Source organism: Oncorhynchus tshawytscha, linkage group LG18 (assembly GCF_018296145.1).
Source record: "Oncorhynchus tshawytscha isolate Ot180627B linkage group LG18, Otsh_v2.0, whole genome shotgun sequence".
Lineage (NCBI taxonomy): Eukaryota > Metazoa > Chordata > Actinopteri > Salmoniformes > Salmonidae > Oncorhynchus > Oncorhynchus tshawytscha.
Window position 1 is genome coordinate 14,606,826 of NC_056446.1, and position 23,294 is coordinate 14,630,119.

General features: G+C 42.8%; 1 protein-coding gene across 9 annotated transcripts in view; it reads left to right on the forward strand.

The window, feature by feature from the left end:
• Positions 1–23,294, forward strand: part of lama2 (laminin, alpha 2) — a 135,860-nt gene that overhangs the window by 89,102 nt on the left and 23,464 nt on the right. For 7 of the 9 annotated variants that reach the window (XM_042300691.1, XM_042300695.1, XM_042300693.1 and 4 more), the window contains 9 exons: positions 1,679–1,797; positions 2,091–2,208; positions 2,918–3,052; positions 4,093–4,217; positions 4,299–4,385; positions 4,539–4,732; positions 13,147–13,289; positions 14,318–14,416; positions 22,447–22,558. In XM_042300691.1, the coding sequence (XP_042156625.1) occupies positions 1,679–1,797; positions 2,091–2,208; positions 2,918–3,052; positions 4,093–4,217; positions 4,299–4,385; positions 4,539–4,732; positions 13,147–13,289; positions 14,318–14,416; positions 22,447–22,558 (1,132 nt within the window). The remainder of the gene's footprint in view (positions 1–1,678; positions 1,798–2,090; positions 2,209–2,917; positions 3,053–4,092; positions 4,218–4,298; positions 4,386–4,538; positions 4,733–13,146; positions 13,290–14,317; positions 14,417–22,446; positions 22,559–23,294) is intronic. The other 2 variants (XM_042300696.1, XM_042300697.1) reach the window with 1 other exon arrangement.

Below are 23,294 nucleotides of genomic sequence, written 5' to 3' on the forward strand. Positions count from 1 at the left end.
TACTCCCTTTACGGAACAGCGCAAATTGTCTCTAACCAGAATACAGGCTGAGCACCTGTTGGCTGCTTTTCCTTCACTCTGCAGTCCCCAACTCATCCCAAAGCATCTCAATTGGGTTGAGGTCAGGTGATTGTGGAGGCCAGGGCATCTGATGCAGTACTCCATCACTCTCCTTGGTCAAATAGCCCTTACACAGCCTGGAGGTATGTTTTGGGTCATTGTCCTGTAGAAAAACAAATGATACTCCCACTAAGTGCAAACCAGATGGGATGGCGTATCGCTGCAGTATCGCTGTGGTTGCCATGCTGGTTAAGTGTGCCTTGATTTCTAAATAAATCACAGACAGTGTCACCAGCAAAGCACCCCCACACCATCACACCTCCTCCTCCATGCTTCAAGGTGGGAATCACACATGCAGAGATCATCCGTTCACCTACTCTGCGTCTCACAAAGACACACCGGTTGGAACCAAAAATCTCAAATTTGTACTCATCAGTCCAAAGGACATATTTCCCCCGGTCTAATGTCCATTGCTTGTGTTTCTTGGCCCAAGCAAGTCTCTTATTATTATTGGTGTCCTTTAGTTGTGGTTTCTTTGCAGCAATTTGACCATGAAGGCCTGATTCACACAGTCTCTTCTGAACAGTTGATGTTGAGATGTGTCTGTTACTTGAACTGAAGGAAGCATTTTTTTGGGCAGCAATTCCTGAGTCTGGTAACTCCAATGAACTTATTCTCTGCAGCAGAGTTAACTCTGGGTCTTCCTTTCCTGTGGCGGTCCTCATGAGAGCCAGTGTCATCATAGCACTTAGCACTTGATGGTTTTTGCGACTGCACAAGAAACCTTCAAAGTTCTTGAAATGTTCCGCATTGACTGACCTTCATGTCTTAAACTAATGATGGACTGTTGTTTCTCTTTGCTTATTTGAGCTGTTCTTGTCATAATATGGACTTGGTCTTTTACCAAATAGGGCTATCTTCTGTCTATCTTGTCACAACACAATTCCACAAATTAATTTTTTAATTGAAATGCATTCCAGGTGACTACCTCATGAAGCTTGTTGAGAAATTGCCAAGAGTGTGCAAAGCTGTCATCAAGACAAAGGGTGGCTACTTTGAAGAAGGGTAGCCTAGTGGTTAGAGCGTAGGACTAGTAACCGGAAAGTTGCAAGTTCAAACCTCTGAGCTGACAAGGTACAAAGCTGTCGTTCTGCCCCTGAACAGGCAGTTAACCCACTGTTCCTAGGCCGTCATTGAAAATAAGAATTTGTTCTTAACTGACTTGCCTAGTTAAATAAAGGTGAAATAATTTTTTTTTTAAACTCTCAAATATAAAATATATGTTCATTTAACACTTTTTTGTAGGTGTTATTTCAGTGTTTTGATGCCTTCCCTATTATTCTACAATGTAGAACATTGTAAAAATAGAGAAACTCTTTTGACTGGTACTGTATATAAAATAATTATCTTACACAATTTCTGATATATCACATTCCTTACTTTTATTTTCCTGCATAAGTAAAATTAGGATTATGCCTCTACTGCCATTCATTCACATTAGACTGGTGGCTGCCATTTTCACTACTTTCTGGAACTTTGAGGGTTTATGACACAGCCTCTCGAGTAATTGAATAGGAACTCGATGCCAGTGATGTCATCAACATGTTTTGTTTTTCAGCACGAGTGGAAGTACGAAGACAAGAAGGCCATGACACGCGAGGACTTCATGGACGTGCTGTTTTATGTTGACTACGTCCTCATCAAGGCTTCCCATGGGAACATGATGAGACACAGCAGGCGAGCTCTCCTCTCTGTCTTTTGTCTGAACACACAATGGGCTAGACCGAAACATACCGTTAGAGGGCTGTTGACGCTACACTCTTTCTTTTAGTGTCATGGTCAGGTTAGTCATGTCATGTTAACATGGATAACCCTCTGTATTTAACTGTGACATGTTCATTCCATTTAACGAACAAGGGGCAATAGCGTTTGATCATATCATGTTTCAAGTATAGTTATATCGTTGACATTGGTTCACATGGCTGTCACACTCCCTGTCTCTATCTCTCTCTCTCTCTACTAAAACACAGGATCTCTGAGATTTCTATGGAGGTGGCAGAGGAGGGAAGGCCGTCCGTGGAGAGTGAGCGGGCTCACCAGATAGAGAAATGTGACTGCCCCCTGGGCTACTCCGGCCTGTCCTGTGAGGTAAGCTAGCTAGCCACTGAGACAGCTGTGTCTCTGTGTCTCCCATCAGAGCATCAGCCATGGCGACAGGGTCATCCATCAGAGAGGGGTGTGTGTGTGTGTGTGTGTGTGTGTGTGTGTGTGTGTGTGTGTGTGTGTGTGTGTGTGTGTGTGTGTGTGTGTGTGTGTGTGTGTGGCAGTCAGTCACAGTCCAATCAAAGCCACAGACATGGAGACAGGAGGAAACAGCTGTTAGAAACCCTCCACAAGACAATCCTTCTCATCAAAACTGCCAGCTCTCTCTCTCTTTCTCCCTCTCTTTCTCACAGCTCCATCCAGACACATCCAAAGCTCCCCCACTCTTTAGCGCGGCTCTAATACACTCCTAATTAACTCTTGTGTTACTACGACAACTTCCATCCAAACCTGAGTGTTACTGATGTGTCTCCTACTGGATTCCTCATAAAGGTGGCTATAAACAAACCAGACAGATGGCACGTATTTGAAGCTGCCACATAGTTAATAAAGTATTTTTAAACAGGCGTTTATCGTGTTTGCTGGGAACAGATGGCTTCTCAAATTGACCCGATTAATTCTCAGTACGTGTGTCTCGTTGGAGCTCCAGTGGAGCCTGGCACTACCGTGAGCGGCTCGGGGGGTGGGGGTGGGGGGGGTGGTGTAACAGCCTAACCAGTAACCGCGTGTCTGTTTCTGTTTCGCCCATCGGCAGGAATGTGGGGCCGGGTTTTACCGCCTGTCTGCCCGCAGCGGTGGCGCAGCCTCCAGAGCAGGCATCGGGAGCTGTGCGCAGTGCCAGTGCAACAGGCACAGTGAGGCCTGTGACCCAGAGACATCCATCTGCCAGGTAAGGTCTTTACAAAGTCCCCATGACCTGAGGAGAAGGGTGTCGTTGGCACTGGTTGGCAGGCTGCCCTGTGACTGCACCCATACCCGCCCACTCTACTCTACTCTACTCTCTGCCATAGATGGGTAATTAGCCCAACGCTTTACTTTTCAGCTTCGTTTCACATTTACATCAGCCCAGACCTTTATATAGCCAATGAAAAACTCTCCTCCTTTTATCCTGTATCTTCTCAGCTCCCCTGGTTTTCAAACCAGCTCTCAGTCTAAACAGTTGCACTTTCTCCAAGTGTAGAGGATCAGCAGATTTGTTCAGAAGCAATTTGATTGGCCACATGGTCCACTGCCACCAGGAAGTAGAGCATAGGTTAGTGTCTGGGGTAGATTTGACTTGGAAATACTAACAGAGATGTTACGCTAGAGAGAAGTCCATGCTGTTTAATGTGGAACATAATGTGCCCTTCAAATATAAAACAGGGCCTTTTGGTCAACTTAATGACCAACAAAGCTCTTATTCTCTGCTTCCCAAATCTTCCCCTAGAGCACATGGAAGCCAGCCCTGCCTCGTGTTATAGTGTGGAACTGGAACTCTATGTTGTCAAAGCAATCCCAGCTTTCATTTGTATTTGTGCTAATAACAATATCATTTGCATTTTACGAAGCAGGCAAATTGAAAATGTTAAATGAGTTTGTACAGCGTAATTTGGTTAATTGAGGTACACAGGAAGTTAATGAACGTCTTTGGAATACCACGGCTCAGTAGGCCGCAACTTCCGCTGACTGATTAGTATTGCCTCTCTCAATTGTCAGTTTGGCACTTTTTCTCAGAGCAGAGTGGTTGAGAGAGGAGAGGAAAACAGCTCTGGGCTGACAGAGCTCACACTCTGGAAGGGCCCTCACTTCAAAACAACAGCTAAAATACATCCACCCTCCACCTCGACAGCCACTGGGTTTTAGTTTGATTCTGCAGGTGTAGCCTATTTGAAGTGAATGGTTGTGAATGAGGATATGATATTAGTGAAGGGACGGGTGTCTTCTCTACAGAACTGCCAGCACGACACAGAGGGGGACAGGTGTGAACGCTGTGCCCCAGGATACTATGGTGTAGTGAGGGGCAGACCTGACGACTGCAAGCCCTGTGCCTGCCCCCTCACCAACCATGAGAACAAGTAGGTCACAGAGACACAGATGCATGGCTCTACTACTGTACAATAAAGCAGCTCTCATCTGTAGCTCTCTCGTTCTCTCAGTTTCAGCCCTACCTGTGTAACAGAGGGATTCAACGACTACCACTGTACTGCCTGCCCTGAGGGCTATGAGGGAAAGTACTGTGAGAGGTACAAACTCTCTCCTCAACATTTACAAACCCCAACATGCTCTTTGTGAATCATACTGAACTCACCTCATCAGGGACCTTGCCGCCCCACATTGCTAACTGAACATCACTTTCTATTAGTTATCTACACTAAACCCTGTTGTTGCTCCTCTAGATGTGCCACGGGTTACCATGGCGACCCCCGTGCCCCCGGCGGGAAGTGTGAGGAGTGTAAGTGTGACCCGTACGGGGCGTGGCCCCAACCGTGTGACCCCCGCTCAGGCCAGTGCCACTGCCGGCCCGGGGCCACTGGACGCACCTGCAGCCAGTGCATGGAGAGGCATGTGTGTGGGCCCTCTGGGATTGTGTGTACGTATACTAATATAACTTACTATAGCACTGTTTTCAAAACACACACAAACACAATTACTAGTACAGAAAATCAGCAAGGTTTCTATGTAGGACTTTCTTGGTTGTTTTTTGTTCATTCAATATTCTAGACTTATCCTTTTTATTTTTTTATTTTTTTTAACCTTTTATGTGAGTCTAAAGTGGTAGGAAATTACTTAGGGGACAGTTGTAAAACTGCTTAGTTATTCAGGCCTTCTTGAGGATTATAATCTTCATAAGAGGGAATTTAGAGATTATTGAATTCAAAGACTTGTAGTGATTTTTTTTTTTTACAAATTATTATTATTTATTTATTCAGGGGAACCCAATTGAAGCCAGGGTCTCATTCTTAATGGTGCCCTGAGAACAAACAATTCTGAAATCAACATGATAATTCAATAAAACAGCAACAACAACCAATACACTACAACATACAACAGATACACTACATTTCAACAACACAAATAAATTATTGCAATCAACCAAAACACTCACAAACCTCTGTGAATGTGTTCCTCATCAGCGTTCTAAACTGCCCTATTGGCACCAGAGAATCAAGATGTAATGAGGATGGTAAATGATTGCAAACATAAAGGCTGATTTACCTAGGGACCTTAAGAGTTAACAAACCTTGTGAGCGGGTTTGGTACCTTGTTTTTGAGTCGACGTCCGTGCCCCGCGTAAATCCCGCCCCGTGTAAATCTAATTTGCATTGTTAAAAAATCCCCATAAAAATCTGTTTAAGCTAGAGATATCCATTGTTTTGCATGAGCTGTGTCTCAATCCACCGCATCTGCATTGGCAGGTGGCAGAGCGACAGCGGTGTTTGTCAGACCAGGAGACATCTTGAAAATGTGTCTTCTCACAAAAACGTCTGTAGCCTCCGAACGGTATAATTATAATATAATAATAATTAATAATAATAATAATAATAATAATTAATATAGTTTTGCTCTAGAACGCCCACAAGCTTCACAAGACTCGTCTGAAGGTAGCCCGGTACCAGTTAAAATCATTTATGGAAATATATATGAAAGTAGTTTAGTGCCCCAAAAAGTTAAATATGGGTAAAAAATGTAAATAAACTGAGCTTTCTTATATCTCTCAAATATAGGACATGCAGTATGTGACTTGTTTCAGGAAACTAGGCGTATGTCGCGTGTTACTACTTCACAGGAGAGCCATTTGGACGTAAACTTACATTGTTTTATCAAAATGCGTTTTTGGGCAGAAATGCCTTCTGGAGCATGTGAACTTTCGTGTGCCTTAGTAACAAACTTGTATGCCATCTGCAAATATGATTACAGTTGTTCAAGTACGAGCCTAGTTGGTTTAGCCATGGAAAAAGTCAGTAACCTTCTCGCTAGCCATGATTGGCTTAGATATTGAGTGGGCTGGACATGCCGAGAGATGAGTTTGGATTGGTCTGCCATGTAGCAGCTTCTGTTTATAATATGAGGTGGTCAGTATGTGTAGGTAATCCTTTCTAACGCTGCTTTTTTGAACGATATCAGGTAGTAGATCTAGGTGTTGCTCTCCACTTTCTGGAGGACCGAGTTTTGAAATCAGTGGAATTAGAGTATGATAGAGTATGCAAATATGCAGACTGGGTCGAAAAGACAACACACTGTTGTATTAAACACCTGTCTCCGGATTACATCTTCAAACTAGGGGAAACCATGGCACCCGTGACAGAGAGGGAGATGTGTCCATCCAAGAGAGTCTAGCTAGCTACATTTTCCATTATTACACATTTCTAATTTAACATTACATATATGATCTGTGTAGTAATATTAATTAATTATAGTAATTATAGCCTAATGTTAGCTAGCTAACATTGAACCTGGTTGGTTATCTCCCTGCAGATTCATGCATAGTAGTAACTTTATGAGTTGGGATTATGGTTCATTGTTTAGCTAGCTAGCTACATGTCTAAACAAAATACTTCACTATGCAAGTAACTATTTCAATAGATTGTTTATGATGTCACTGCAACAACTGTCGATAGACGTAGCTGGTAAATTAGCTCTGGCTATCTATTCCGATTTCAGAGTACTCTTGTCTGAGTGTGCCAGAGCGCAGAATAACTGATGAATTTACGAACGCTCAACACCCGTTGAGTATGGCCGGTATCAGTAAACGTTGCCAAAAAAGTGCAATTAAATTGTTTCCAGCAGCACAGTTGCAGTCACAAACGCTCTGGATAACATAAAAACAGCATAACCAGCTTTGCTAGGGCGTGTAAAATGGTCAGGGAGCTGTTATCTTATTTGTGTCTGGAATAAGCTAGCAAGCTAGCCAAGGTTAGCCAGTTAGCTCGGGTGCTTGACTGCTGTTGTTAAGTCAGAATTCTTGGATCAACCCTACTTTTCACCCAGAGCGTCCAGTGTGCGCGCTCTGAACGCTGTGAGAGCGGAATGCTCTGAATTAACGAATGGACAATCTGACAACTCTCAGTTTATAAATGCCCAGAGCACACTCTGGCACTCCAGATTAAGTTAATGAACACACCCGTTAAATTTACGAACACACCCGTAGTATAAGCCAGCCTTTAGTTTTGAAATATTTGGTACATAGCCTCACATGTGAATCCTTAAAGAGATGGGTGGGGCTAAGCTTAAAAAGGTGTGAACGATGCTGAATGGGTGTAGACAAAGGTGAGCTCTCCAGTAGGTACCAAACATTCAAGGGACATTTTCTCAAAAGTGAGGTTACAAGTTTAGCAACGTTCAAAGCAGAATTACTTGTATAATATGTGTATGATATACAATTTTCTAGCTCTGAGTCTATACTATCTTCAGTTTCTTGGCAATTACTCACATGGAATAGCCTTCATTTCTCAGAAAAAGAATAGCCTGAGGAGTTTCAGAAGAAAGTACTTTGTTTCTGGACATTTTGAGACTGTAATGGAACCCACAAATGCTGATGCTCCAGATACTCAACTAGTCTAAAGAAGGCCAGTTGTATTGCTTCTTTAATGAGAACAACTGTTTTCAGATGTGCTTACATAATTGCAAAAGGGTTTTGTAATGATCAATTAGCCTTTTAAAATTATAAACTTGGATTAGCTAACACAATGTGCCATTGGAACCCAGGAGTGATGATTGCTGATAATGGGCCTCTGTACGCCTATTCCATAAAGAATTCCAGCTACAATAGTCATTTACAACATTAACAATGTCTACACTGTATTTCTGATCGATTTGATGTTATTTTAATGGACAAAAATGTGCTTTTCTTTAAAAAACAACGACATTTCTAAGTGACCCCAAACTTTTGAACGGTAGTGTATATACAAGTATGTGGACACCCCTTCAAATGGATAGTTTTGGCTATTTCAGCCACACCCATTGCTGACACAGGTGTATAGAACCAAGCACTTCAAATGGATAGATTAGGCTATTTCAGCCACACCCATTGCTGACACAGGTGTATAGAACCAAGCACACAGCTGTGAAATCTCCATAGACAAACACTGGCAGTAGAAGGGCCTTGAGTAACGAGTCATGAGTAACGTGTAAAAACCGCCTTTCCTCAGTTGCAACACACTACCGAGATCCAAACTGCCTCTGGAAGCAACGTTAGCACAATAACTGTTTGTCGGGGGCTTCATGAAATGGGTTTCAATGACCGAGCAGCCGCACACAAGACTAAGATCACCCTGCACAATGCCAAGTAACAGCTGGAGTGGTGTAAAGCTCGCCGCCATTGGACTCTGGAGCATGTGAAACGCGTTCTCTGGAGTGATGAATCACGCTGCACCATCTGGCAGTCCGATGGACGAATCTGGGTTTGCCGGATTTCAGGAGAACACTACCTCCCCAAATGCATAGTGCCAACTGTAAAGTTTGGTGGAGGAGGAATATTGGTCTTTGGCTGTTTTTCATGGTTCAGCTTAGTTACAGTGAAGCAAAATCTTAACGCTACAGCATACAATGATATTATATATATATTCTGTGCTTCCAACTTTGTGGCAACAGTTTGGGGAAGGTCCTTCCTGTTTCAGCATGACAATGCCCACTTGCACAAAGCAAGGTCCATAAAGAAATGGTTTGTCAAGACTGGTGTGGAAGAACTTAATTGGCCTGCACAGAGCCCTGACCTCCACCTCATCTAACACCTTTGGGATGAATTGGAACGCAGACTGTGAGCCAGGGCTAATCGCCCTACACCAGTCCCCGACATCACTAATGGTCTTGTGGCTGAATGGAAGCAAGTCCCTGCAGCAATGTTCCGACATCTAGTGGAAAGCCTTTCCAGAAGAGTGGAGGCTGTTATAGCAGCAAAGGGGGGGCCAACACTATATTAATGCCCATGATTTTGGACTGAGATGTTGGACGAGCAGACGTCCACATACTTTTGGTAATGTAGTGTATGTTGGAAGCTTGTGCAGCAGAGCTTTGTTAACAAAAAAGGAGAAATTAAGTGATCTACGGAAATTTAGAGAGGGCCAGCTGACCTTCTGAATAAGGGTGCAGCGAGTATTAAACCTGTCACCTGTGATAAAGCGAAGTGCGCTATGGTACACTGCATCCAAGGTTTTTAGGTTAGTGGCTGCTGCATTCTGATTAAAGGTGCCACCATAATCAAGATCTGGCAGGAAGGTTGCTTGTACAACCTGTTTCCTGCTGTTTAGAGAGGCATGGTGTAGTTCTATAAAAAAAGCCTACTTTAAATCTCAGCTTCTTAACTAGCTCATCCATATGTTGTTTAAACTTCAAATGTTTGTCAATCCAAAATCCCAGATAATCCTCCAATGCCATCTGTGTGTAAACCATCTGAAATATTTCTAAGAGAATTAGACATGCATTCAGTTTTTCCTGTGTTAAGTATCAATTTCAAATCAACAAGGGCTTTCTGCAAGGCAACAAAATCAGATTGCAGCTGGTCAGTAGGGTCAACAGCAGTAGGGTCAACAGCAAACCAATTGCAAGATGCCTGGAATGAGTAGGTGATGGTTGACAGTATCAAAGGCAAGTGTAGCTGCTGAAACAGTGCTATGTCTCAGTCTAAAACCAGACATTAAGAATATAATTTGAAGTTAAAAAGTAAAAAATTAGCTGAGCGTTTGTAATATTTTTGCAAGGCAACATAGTTTAGATATGGGCAAAAGTTATCTAGGTCAGAAGGCCTTTGTGAAGGGGGAGGACATGTGTCGCCTTCCAAATCTTAGAGATAGCGCCAGAAGCAATTTTTGAAAAAGTGGGTCAAAGGTTATATAATGATGGGGGCAGAAAGCTACAGTAAAAAGGGATCAAGCTATTCATCTCCTGTGAATTTTTGTACATACATTTTTTGCAAGGCACTTAGTACAAGTACAGCATTGACATAAAATGGTTCACTTTTTTTAAGAGTGAGTGCCTGGAAGTGCATCATTCTCTGCTATCTATGTAGAGGTGTATAAAGGACTTTCTTTAGTGGAACTTGAGGTATTTTCAAAAAATATTCTTTCAAATAGGTGGCCAGCTGAGGCCTAATGGTCATAAAAAGCACCACAACTTTCATTTTTGTCTGTTATGGTACCAGAGGCTGTCATAACCTGCTGGGGTAATGAGGAGGTGGAATTACATTTTTACCACTTTCCAGAATTTAGCTGGAATTTTCACCACTTTCAGATACACAATTCAAGAAGAATGTTGACTTTGCTTTTCTAACCAGAGTAAGACATCTATTTCTCAAATGTCTAAAGGACTGCTAGTCAGAGATAGAATCAGTCAATAGTAGCCTTAGCCCAAGTTAAGTTTATTTCATCAAATCTTTCAGACAATTCATGCATAAACCATGGGTTAGATTTGCCCTTTACCCTTCATCTTTTATATGGGGCATGCTTATCTGCAGCAGAGTTAAACAGAGAGGACACACCCAATCATGCAACCCCAGGTCATACAGGAAATGTTGCTTATTGAAAGTTCAAAAATGTATTTTTGTAATAATGCGCAAACAAAATGTTGGTAGTTTTAGTATCTCTAATGCCGACGATGGTCACTGAGCTCGTTAGCAAAGATTCCAATGGCTGTATACTTATGAGGGGCGTTTGTCAAAAAGAGTAGATTTTTCAGGCTGTTTTAAGTTGGGGCAGGTTGGTTTAGTTATCAGTTGAGTTCAATTTAGCTCAGTGCAAATATCTTTCAGTTTATCTGATACTGGTATCAACCAATCCAGGTTAAAATCCGATCATTTGCTTTGAGCAATTGGCAGGGCCGAGGGAGACAATGTACTACAGGCTATATTATATATATCCCACGGCAGACAACATGTTATCCCAAGCGCCAATCCCAAAGTAAACAAAGAGGGTGGTCACTATATTTGTCAAAAAATAAGTCAAAGTTATCAAAGGTTCATTTGTAACATTGTTTGCGCTTGAATTATTGTAATTTCTTTGAGACTACATGTTATCATACTTCAGGCAATGAATTGTACTGTATGTTTTAGATTCAATTCTGTAGGCTACGGTGCCAACTAACCTGGCAAGCTGACTATCTGAAATAATGTCGAACTGTTTCCAGTCGTGGACTCTAGCAGGTTTCCTGAAGCAGTGATGGTAGGAGTCCATTGCTTGTTAGATACAGTATGTCAGATGATTCAGGTGAAACTGATTTGCTACATGTTGTCTTGCCTTTGGGGAGGGTAACAGGATTTGCATGTATTTCATGCAGTGTGTGCATTTTGGAGTGTTTTATGACAAACTCTCACATTCACAGGATGTGTGCTCTCTTACTGTGTGGATTGTCAGGCCTTCCTCTTTTATAACAGCGGGTCTATAAAAAAAAATCATTTTCTGACATGTTAATTTCTCAACTCATTTTTTATGTGGCAAAATTCAGGAGAAATTCAAAGAATATGATAAATTCACACATGGCTTGTTGATTGTAGTGGTGTGTGTGCGTGTGTGTACTGTGTGTGTTTTGTTTCTCGTCGCTTGTGGCATGTCGAACACTCATAATGGGCTGCCAAAAGCCGTTTCACACTGTGTTAAATTTCACGCTCGAGATCCCTTCCCCCAGTGCTGCTCCTGTCTAATCTCAAACCAGCACAGAAACTCTAGGATTCTCCAAAGCCTAAAGCGTAGAGGATAGAGGACGGCTACCTTGAAGGGTTTTCAGAGAGTGGTTGTGTCTTTTGAAAGAGCGCTGGTGTGTGTGGGGGAATGGGATGAAACTAAACTAAACAAGGTGAAGGAGGAGGAAGCTGGGGTTCAACCCGTTCCACCATGTCGCTCAGATTTAAAAAGCACTTCTCCTAGACTTTGTCCTCTTTTTCAGTGCTAACATAGTCGCCCTATACTATGGTATAAATACTATAGTATTCACAGTATAATTTTTGCAGACTTTACTGTAGTATCCCCTGTAATGTTTTTGTGGGCATGTATTTATTGTAGTATACTGTAGTATTCATAGTTAACTATAGAATAAATTCTGTAGTAAAATAAAACTGTAGTATATACTGTAGTAATTCATGTAATATTTTTACATACTGTAGTTTACTGTCGTATTTACTGTAGTATTTTTTCAGACATTACTATAGTATTTACTATAGTGTTTTTGTTTGACTATCTTAGACATAGAAGTGGAGGCCTACTGGAAAAATACCAAAATAGCACATTTTCCATAAATTGTAGGCATTTAGGACTGGGGTCTGAACAGATAGTTCAGAGCTTCTGCTTTTTTCTATAGCCTGTAGGGAACACAATATATGGTATATACTTGGCATGTAAAGTTTCTCACTTACGGGTGGCACAAATTGGGATATGGAGAACTGGAATGGGCAAGGTATACCCAAATTAAATACTGTAGTGTTTACTAAAAAAATGTAGTGTTTTTGCAGATTGTAGTGTTTTTGCAGACATTACTGTAGTATTTATTTTACTATTCTACAGTATACTACTACATTCTATAGTAAGTACTACACATGATCGAGGGATACTACAGTGTGTAATATAGTGTTCTACAGTATACTACAATTTACTACAGAATTCTATAGTAAGTGCTGTAGTATATATATATAGTAATATATAGTAAATATAGTAAACTAGTATTTTTTTCATGCGTGACAGTACATGTCCCTTTGGTAGAGATGTTGCCAGGCAACAAGCTACCATTAGCATCCCCATGCCCTTGGGGTTGACCCTTTGACCCCAAGTAGAGTGTCTTGGTGTCCCAATGAGAGACTGTCCCAGTGTCCCCCATATACACACCCACACACAGCTTCAGAGCTCAGTGTCACCCTGACCACACACGTTAGCTGGGATTATTATTTGATTCTCTGAACGAGCCTGAACGCTCTCTAATGGTTTTAATTAGTGTCATTAGAGAACACTCGTCATTAGAGGTTTGTAACTGCCAATGTGTGTGTGTGTGCGTGTTGATGTCGGTGTGTGTGTGTGTGTGTTACAGCCTGTGATGATGACTGTGCCGGGCTCCTCATCAGAGATATGGATAGACTGCATCGTATCATCACCAGTGTCAACCTCACCACACCTCTGCCACCGCCCTACAAAGTCCTCTACCGGTTTGAGAACATGACGCAGGAACTCAAGGTGAATAGAAGGCACCCAAACACTTCCTTTAGTGTTCACCTTCGCTCCAAAGAGCGAGTACTACAATATTCCTGTATTAGACAAATACGATATCTAGATTCCTAAGATCACGTTTGTCTCTGGAGGCCTACATTCAATTTGGCGTGTTTGTTTACTCACACTAGTGAGTACCTGACTGAATTGCTAAGATGAACAGAATCAGTTGTGATTAAGTTGCCCACATGGACAAGGTGCTGTGTAAATATCTCTCAGCTGTTAGTGTCTCAGGGGGGGGGGACGTGGAGCCCGACTCACACCCCGGTTTCAAACACTCCTCATATCCCCTCCAGACAATACCATAGCTCCACTCCGTTCAGCTAACGGCATCCACCTCTCTCTCACACACAAAGAACAAAGACACAAACACCACACTCTGTAACAGTGATATAACAGTGATATATTACACAAACAGTGGCATTCAAACGCATCTCAGCGGTGCGATAACAATAGTGCATTTCCCTCAAATCCTCGGAAAGCAGAGGAGATGGAGCTGGAGATATAAGGCACAACAAAGATGCAGATTATTGCTAAAGGGCATCGTGAGGGGGGCCAATGAAGACATCACTTGATTGCTACCCTCATGTGGAAAGCCAGATCATTGGCTCAAGCTGCGTTTTTGGAGTCCACTGAGCTAGATGCCCTTTTCCAGCTGCTGGTGCTCTGCTCCTTATAGGCCTGTGAGGAGATGTCTGGCAGGAGCCCTCCTGGCATAACACTGATGAATTGGGCTGGGGTGGATGGTTAAATACAGGGTATCGAGGCTCTGCTCACACCTCACTCCCCAGACCCATGGTGATTTAAACAGTAGATGACCTTTCTGCCTAATGCCCCATTCTGACATTCTCCCTGTGTGTGTGTGTGTGTGTGTGTGTGTGTGTGTGTGTGTGTGTGTGTGTGTGTGTGTGTGTGTGTGTGTGTGTGTGTGTGTGTGTGTGTGTGTGTGTGTGTGTGTGTGTGTGTGTGTGTGCGTGCACGTGTCTTCCACACAGCACATGCTCTCGCCACAGAATTCGCCGGAGAGGCGCCTGCAGCTGGCCGACAGTAACCTGGGCAGCCTGGTGACAGAGATGGACGATCTGCTGAGTCGGGTAGGTAGGACACTCAGGCCAGGCTGACACTGTCCACTCCTGAGTTCCCAGGGGCGGCCACTACTGTCCCTGTGGCCAATATGTGGCTGTCCTGGCTCCCTCATCACAGTCTAGTAAAGGGGTCAACTGAAACTGGACCATCCCAATTCATAAAGCCGTCAAAAGACAGCCTTGTATGTACGTTTACAATAATTAGTGTGAAAGATATAGGCAGTTGTGAGTGAAGGTTTTTATTTATTTTCTAAAAACAATTGGAATGACAAGGTTAGTCAATCAATATTTTAATTGATGTTAGGTCATACGTCAGCTTTCAATTGATACATACAGTCACAAAAAAAGTGAGCATTACGACAATAGATTGTTTTGTTTCTTTTTTTAAAATGAATCTGTCATTAAAAGAAAGATATCAACTTCAAGTGTGGACAGGAACCCGAGGACTGAAAACAGATGAATACTTTTGTATTTAACTTTGAGATACCGGTTCCAGCAAGGTTTCCTTTGTGTCTGAGAACATAGAATGTTCTGTTGCAGAAAGATCCTTGGATAGACAAAAAAATAAAGAAAAGATATCTAATGTAAAATATACTGTGTCTGTAAAATGTATATACTGTAGTATGTGTAAGCTAAAAGTATAAGCCTAAGTATTGTTGTCTATTAGTTTACCCTAATTAGGGGAGGGGTGGTAGGGTTACGAGAAAATAATAAAGAAGGAAAATATATTTAATATATTTACAAAAATACAAAATGTATATATATACGTATATGGGGGATTGGAAAGGATGCAGACAATTACATTGCTAGAAGCCACAATCTATGTGCATTATTAAAGCTGATCAAAATATCCTTGGATCGAGCTTTCTCTGTTAACAACAAACCATCCACACTCTATAAAAGACATGTACTTCTCCTTTTTCTGACAAAAAAAGAAATACATTCTGACATTGATGTTTTCCCTGATTCTGTCCTCATAACTCAATAGGCATTCAAGACCACTTCGTTATGTTGCCTGTTAAAGTACATTTAAAGCTCCTTTAACAGTACCTCCTCCAAGTTGTAAATCACCTGCTGAGCATCTTGTGTTGTTCCTCGTTAAAAACAAAGATGCCGTAGTGTCTTTCAACCTTGGTTATTGTAAAGAATTAATTCATTTTCTTTGACATTGGCTCTTTGTGTATTCATGGCTTTCTCTGTTGATTCGTACACACAGGAACAGTATATACCGATTGACCTTGTCAGGCCAGTAGCAAGGCCTCACACATTTTTTTTTGATACCCCTACCCAAGGTATAACAAAACACAACCATGTTTTTCCATATCTCCAAGTTCTCCCATATATGAAATGGATGGTTATGTAAAATTATTTTACTGCAAAAGTGGTTAAATTGATAGATATTGGGACACATCCCCTAAACTAAAACAGTACAGAATAATGCCTTGCTGGAGGAGGGGTAGGTAATGTAACCAAATATCGCACGCTCTGATATTGCTAAAATGTGGAATATAAGTAGGCAGTTGTCTGCCCTAAATACACAAACAAACAGCATTAGGATATTTTCATGCATCTTGGAAATTTAGGCCTGTAAACACACAGATACAATAGGCGGAAATATCAACTATGAATATACCATTTACATTTTAGTCATGTTGCAGACGCTCTTGTCCAGAGCGACATACAGTTAGTCCAAGATAGCTGGGTGAGACAACCAAATATCTTAGTCATAGTAAGTACATTTTTCCTCAATAAAGCAGCTATCAGCAAAGTCTGTGCTAGTGGGGGGGTTAAGTGACAGTTTTAGTTCACAAAACATATTTTTTGAGGAGGGGAACCGAAGGGGGATGCTGTGGGATTATTTAAGATACTCTTTGAAGAGGTAGGGTTTCAGATGCTTTCGGAAGATGGGCAGGGATTCTGCTATTCCACCATTGGTGTACCAGGACAGAGAATAGCTTTGACTGGGCTGAGCGGGAGATGCCCTCCCATAGGAGAGGGCCAAGAGACCAGAGGTGTAGGGTTTGAACATAGCCTGAAGGTAGGGAGGGGCAGTTCCTCTTGCTGCTCCGTAGGCAAGTACCATAATCTTGTAATTGATCCGAGCTTCGACTGGAAGCCAGTGGAGTGTGCGGTGGAGCGGGATGACATGGGAGATCTTGGGAAGGTTGAGCACCAGGTCGGACTGCAGCGTTCCTGATAAATTGCAGGGGTTTAATGGCACAAGCGGGGAGCTCAGCCAACAGCGAGTTGCAGTAGTGCAGACGGGAGATGAAGTGCCTGGATTAGGACCTGTACCGCTTCCTGTGTGATGCAGGGTCGTACTCTATGGATGTTGTAGAGCAACACAAACACAAGCATTTCGCTACACCCGCAATAATCAATCAAATCAAATTGTATTTGTCACATGCGCCAAATACAACAGGTGTAGGGGGACCCCGTGTTGAGGATCACCTTACAGTGAAATGCTTACTTACAAGCCCTTAACCAACAATGCAGTTTTAAGAAAAATAAGTGTTAAGTAAAAAATAGAGAAGTACATTTTTTTTAAATAAAAGTAACAAATGACTAAAGAGCAGCAGTAAAATAACAGTAGCGAGGCTATATACAGGGTGAACCGGTACAGAGTCAATGTGCAGGGGCACAGGTTAGTCGAGGTAATTGAGTTAAAGTGACTATGCATAGATAATAAACAGAGAGTAGCAGCAGTGTAAAAGAGGGGGCGGGGCAATGCAAATAGTCTGGGTAGCCATTTGATTAGCTATTCAGGAGTCTTATGGCTTGGGGGTATTTGGCACTCCAGTACCGCTCGCCGTGCGGTAGCAGAGAGAACAGTCTATGACTAGGGTGGCTGGAGTCTTTGACAATTTTTAGGGCCGTCCTCTGACACCACCTGGTATAGAGATCCTGGATAGCTGGAAGCTTGGCCCCAGTGATGTTCTGGGCCGTACACACTACCCTCTGTAGTGCCTTGCTTTTGGAGGCCGAGCAGTTGCCATACCAGGCAGTGATGCAACCCGTCAGGATGCTCTCGATGGTACAGCTGTAGAACTTTTTGAGGATCTGAGGACCCATGCCAAATCATTTCAGTCTCCTGAGGGGGAATAGGCTTTGTCGTGCCCTCTTCACGACTGTCTTTGTGTGTTTGGACCATGATAGTTTGTTGGTGATGTGGACAAAGAGGAACTTGGTCTCTGACCTCCTCCCTATAGGCTGTCTCATCATTGTCGGTGATCAAGCCCACCACTGTTGTGTCATCGGCAAACTTAATGATGGTGTTGGAGTCATGCCCGGCCATGCAGTCATGGGTGAACATTGAGTAACAGGAGGGGACTGAGCACGCACCCCTAGGGGGATCCCGTGTTGAGGATCAGCATGGCGGATATGTTGTTACCTACCCTCACCACGTGGGGGTGGCCCGTCAGGAAATCCAGGATCCAGTTGCAGAGGGAGGTGTTTAGTCCCAGGGTCCTTAGCTTAGTGATGAGCTTTGAGGGCACTATGGTGTTGAACGCTGAGGTGTAGTCAATGAATAGCATTCTCACATAGGTGTTCCTTTTGTCCAGGTGTGAAAGGGCAGTGTGGAGTGCAATAGAGATTGCATCATCTGTGGATCTGTTGGTGCGGTATGCAAATTGGAGTGGGTCTAGGGTTTCTGGGATAATGGTGTTGATGTGAGCCATGACCAGCCTTTCAAAGGTCTTATTTATTTGACCTTTGACCTTGATCGTGTTTCTTGGCCCAAGCAAGTCTCTTCTTATTATTGGTGTCCTTTAGGAGTGGTTTCTTTGCAGCAATTCGACCATGAAGGACTGATTCAGTCTCTGAACAGTTGATGTTGTGATGTGTCTGTTACTTGAAGCATTTATTTGGGCTGCAATTATTGAGGCTGGTAACTCTAATGAACTTATCCTCTGCAGCAGAGGTAACTCTGGGTCTTCCTTTCCTGTGGCTGTCCTCATGAAAGCCAATTTCATCATAGCGCTTGATGGTTTTTCCAACTGTACTTGAAGAAACTTTCAAAGTTCTTGAAATGTTCAGCATTGACTGACCTTCATGTCTTAATGATGGACTGTCATTTCTCTTTGTTTATTCTAGCTCTACTTGCCATAATATGAACTTGGTCTTTTACCAGATATGGCTATCTTCTGTATACCACCCCTACCTTGTCACAACACACCTGATTGGCTCAAACGCATTAAGAAGGAAAGAAATTCCACAAATTAACTATTAACAAGGCACACCTGTTAATTGAAATGAATTCCAGGTGACTACCTCATAAAGCTGGTTGAGAGAATGCCAACATTGTGCAAAGCTGTCATCAAGGCAAAGGATGGCTACTTTGAAGAATCTAACAAATAAAATATATTTTGGTTTAACACTTTTTTCTGTTTACTACATGATTCCATATGTGTTAATTCATAGTTTTGATGTCTTCACTATTATTCTACAATGTAGAAAATAGTAAAAAAAATAAAGAAAAACCATTGAATGAGTAGGTGTGTCCAAACTTTTGACTGGGACTATACATCCCTCATTTTCCTCACTGAAACTAAATGTGCAAGGTTGATTCAAAGTCTTTGCGGTGACCAGGACATGAGTGTGTCCAAACAGGGTGAGGAGACAAAGTAGCCAGTGGTGGTTGTAGTTCTGGGGCCTGACCAGTTTGCACAGTTAACTGGTCATTCGGGGCAAGCTGTAGCGACAATGGTATTATCCTTCCTGTATGTCTGGCGGAGTATTGGGGCTTTGAGATGATCTGTTTCCATTTCGCTGTAGGCAATCAGCAGATGCAGCTTGCATACCAACGAGACCCCATTGACTAACAACTGGAATGTTATCCCTGCCTGAATGATGCCGGGGATACTCCAGTAGTGGAATGGTTGCTTGTCTGTTTGTGAAAGAGCTGTCGTGTTTTTCATGTTAAATGTGGCGTACTCCTGCAGGTCACGTCCTACATGTTAGGCTTTATATTCATTTGGAAGTCAGGTAGGATGATAATATGGCCGTTATAGACTGGGGCACGCCCAGCAGGAGATGTGACGGTGACCTCAGGTTACTTAGAGGTTAGTTCGAGTGTAGCTGGATCATAGACTATGACTGAGAAGCGTTGGTTGTGAGGGACATAGCACAGCTCCACACCCATATACATTTGAAGATGATCCCTGGGCTTCGATGGACAGTAAAAGGTTTGCAGAGGAGGTGGAGATGATCAAGCAACTGTCTCACAGTCAATCCCCAGCCAACATAAACTATCATATACAGCAAGTTTTACCATCCCAATGTGCATCTTGTTTAGCCATAAATGGCATATGTCCTTATAGAGATGTTGGGAATACTGCAGAATGCATGAGTCACCCCAGCAGGAAAGCCCAGTACAGGTGTCAAAGGGGCTGGCCAGCCAGGGTTGGTAGCAAAATGGGTACATATGAGGACAATGCACGCCAGAAATTTCCAGACGGCATTTTGGCTACTGAATGGCCTACTGACGTCTGGCAGTCTATTTCCATGGTGTCTCTGTCTCTAGTAACTGCCTGGGAAGAAGACTGATTGTGGAGTGGGCTTATCAAGGACAGTTCTGGGAGGTTAAGGATGGCACTGACATTGGATAGGTGCAATTCCTATGACATATGAAGGCCCAATAAGATGGCATTGACTGTCAGGTTGGGTTGGTTCATTGTAGTGAACACCTGCCTTATGCGCTTGTCGTGTGTGGTTTGCACCTTCACCCATACACCGTGATGATGCCAAGTCAACACTGCAACTCCAGGGCAGACAGCCAGGACGGTGGACATGATTGTCGGGAAGAAGCGATATGCCGGCTCAACCCAAACACGATAAGAGTGCATCGAACCATTCCAATGTGCATCACAAATGCAGTGAGCCAGCAGAAGGCCTTGTTGGATTCAGGCAGACGTATTGGACTAGCAATTAATCAAAGCTCAATTCTGAATGGTAAGGAGGCGACTTAAAGGAGAACTTCACCCAAAAACGATCTTTTGGTACTTGTTTCATTAGTCCATTGTTGATATGCACTGAGTGTACAAAACATTAGGAACAGCTTCCTAATATTGAGTTGCCCCCCCTTTTGCACTCAGAACAGCCTAAATTTGTTGGGGCATGGACTCTACTAAGGGGCAAAAACGGGCACCACAGTGATGCTGGCCCATGTTGACTCCAATGCTTCCCACAGTTCTGTCAAGTAGGCTGGATATTCTTTGGGTGGTGGACCATTCTTGATGCATACAGAAAACTGATGAGCGTGAAAAACACACATACACAATCCATGTCTCAATTGTCTCAAGGCTTAAAAATCCTACTTTAACCTGTCTCCTCCCCTTCATCTACAGTACACTGAAGTGGATTTAACAGGGGGCATCAATAAGGGATCATAGCTTTCACCTGGATTCACCTGGTCAGTCTATGTCATGGAAAGAGCAGGTGTTCCTAAGGTTTTAGACACTCAGTGTAGTACCAAAAGTGTTTTACGTGTTAGCAATCAGTGCAGCATTTTGCATAATATGATGCTAAGTGCATCACACCGGCTGTATTTCTGTATTTCGAAAGTTACATATCTTGAAAACTTGATTGCTGACATACAAAAATGGAAACATAGTGTATCAATAATAGACTAATGAAACAAATATCATGGGTGGAGTTTTCCCTGCAGGGGCAAGTTATATCACAGTGGGGGCAAGTTGTCGAGCTAGGGAGAGGGTGTCAGAGTCCAGGGTTGGATTCTCTTTCCTTTGGTTGGAGCCACCCTGTTGCCTCACTGATTCTCAAAGATACTCGTGTCTTGGAATGCTTTGTGTTGCCATGCCAAGCAGAATGCTTCCTTTTTATACTGTATATCCAGACAAATGTGTTTGAATGTGTATGGTGGGCATATTGGCTTCTTATGATAGTTAAAGTACACACAAATATTATTGAGTACAAGTACAGTACACAAATCTGAAAAATGTATCTCATTTTAAACACGCAGAGATATGCACGTGTTTAAACCACCGTTTAATGGTAATGTGGCAGCCATATTGGGATTTTGGATGCCATATTGATTTGGAGTCAAGTCTAGCGGGGCCGTCTAATGTAATTGCAAGAGTGGAGGCGAAACATATCAAATCCTAAGAGGAACCTTTGACTGGGGAAAAAAATGACAGTTTTCAGTGTCTGAGCCCACTTGCCTTAGAGCTGATAACAACATGTTCAACTGTATCCGAATTTTAGTAATATCAGTGTTAGCCATTTTGGGTTGCATGAGCTTGCATGAGCATTGTTCTGCACTTTTTGAGTTTAGGGGGTGTTTTCCTTAGAGCCAATTACAATAGCCAGCCGTCATCAAAAAAAAACACGCCTTAATATATGTATATTTGTCAGGCAGGACCATACAGCACTGAGAGCTTGGAAATGTGTAACCCGCTATGGGCCGGTTTACCAGAAACGGATTACCAGACTGAAGTTTTCATTCATCTTAAATATTAATCATTGATATTTCCGCCGATTATATCTGTGTTTACAGGCCTATATTTCCAAACTGCTTTAATGTTTGTTTGTGTATGCAGGGCAGACAATTAACTACTTGTATTTCACATATTAGCAATATCAGAGCTTACAATATTGGGTTACATGAGCTTATGTTGCCCCCCCCCCTTCCTCCTCCTCTTCCTCTAGCAAGGTATAATTCTGCACTGTTTGAGTTAAGGGGGTATGTCACAACATAACAGCTTTTGCAGTAAAATATGTTTATACAACCATTCATTCCATTTATGGCTGCTTGAATCCCTCAATCATTCTTTTTTAATCTATAGAGCATTTCTGAAATGTCTGACTGATGGTTATGAAATAGGTTTGTTTGACCAGGTACTCTGAGGCTGTCCATTGTTAGACCTTAGGGGGCCACGGGATTCAGGATTGGAAACGGGCAATCAAGGGTGCATCTTGAATGAACACGGAACACTGGCCCATCCTGGATTGGTTTATCTCTAGCCATCAGTTCATGTCCATCCAACTGATTGAGTGTGTGTGTGTGTGTTCTTGCTCAGGCGACCAAAGTGTCGGCAGACGGCGAGCAAACAGGTGACGATGCTAATAGAATCCACAAACGAGCCGAAGACCTGGAACTTTTCGTCAAGAACACCCTACTGGCTGCAGAAGGTACTGCGTCTACATTCCTATAAGATTCTCCCATAATAATAAAAAATGGTTAAATCTAAATGACTTTCCTGCCATAATGCTAGCTTAGTGTCTGAGAGCAGAGTACTAATTCAGTGTTGTAAAGGCCGGAGGGTCAGGATGTTGAGGGAATTAGTGCCTGGGCTCTGTGCTGTGTCCTCTGCTCTGTGATTAGGCGCCTCTGTGCTGTGACATTCTCTCTGGGTTGAAATTGGAAGATGAATCAGTTGATAAAGGGCCTAGTCGCTGTAGCCGTGGAGCCATGTAATATCCTAATTAATAGGGATGGAGGATGGGGTCTGGAGAAGGCGGTATAATCAGAGTGGACTGGCACGTGGTGGCTCCTCACTGTGGGCAACGTGATTAGTGTCAGCAGGGAACATTTCTCCACCCAGCCTCGCTTGCCTCGCCAGCATGGACTAGCCCCGCTCCACACTCTACAGCAGGTGGGACTGGTACTGCCAGATCTATACGGCACACATACACACACACACAGAGACACATAGACATCAAGCATTTCGCTACACCCGCAATAACTTCTGCTAAATATGTGTATGTGACCAATACAATTTGATTTGATTTAAACACGCACGCACGCACACACACAGACACACACACACACACACACACACATAGAGATACACACACGCACACATAGAGACACACACACATTGAGAAACACACACACACACACACACACACACATAGAGACACACAC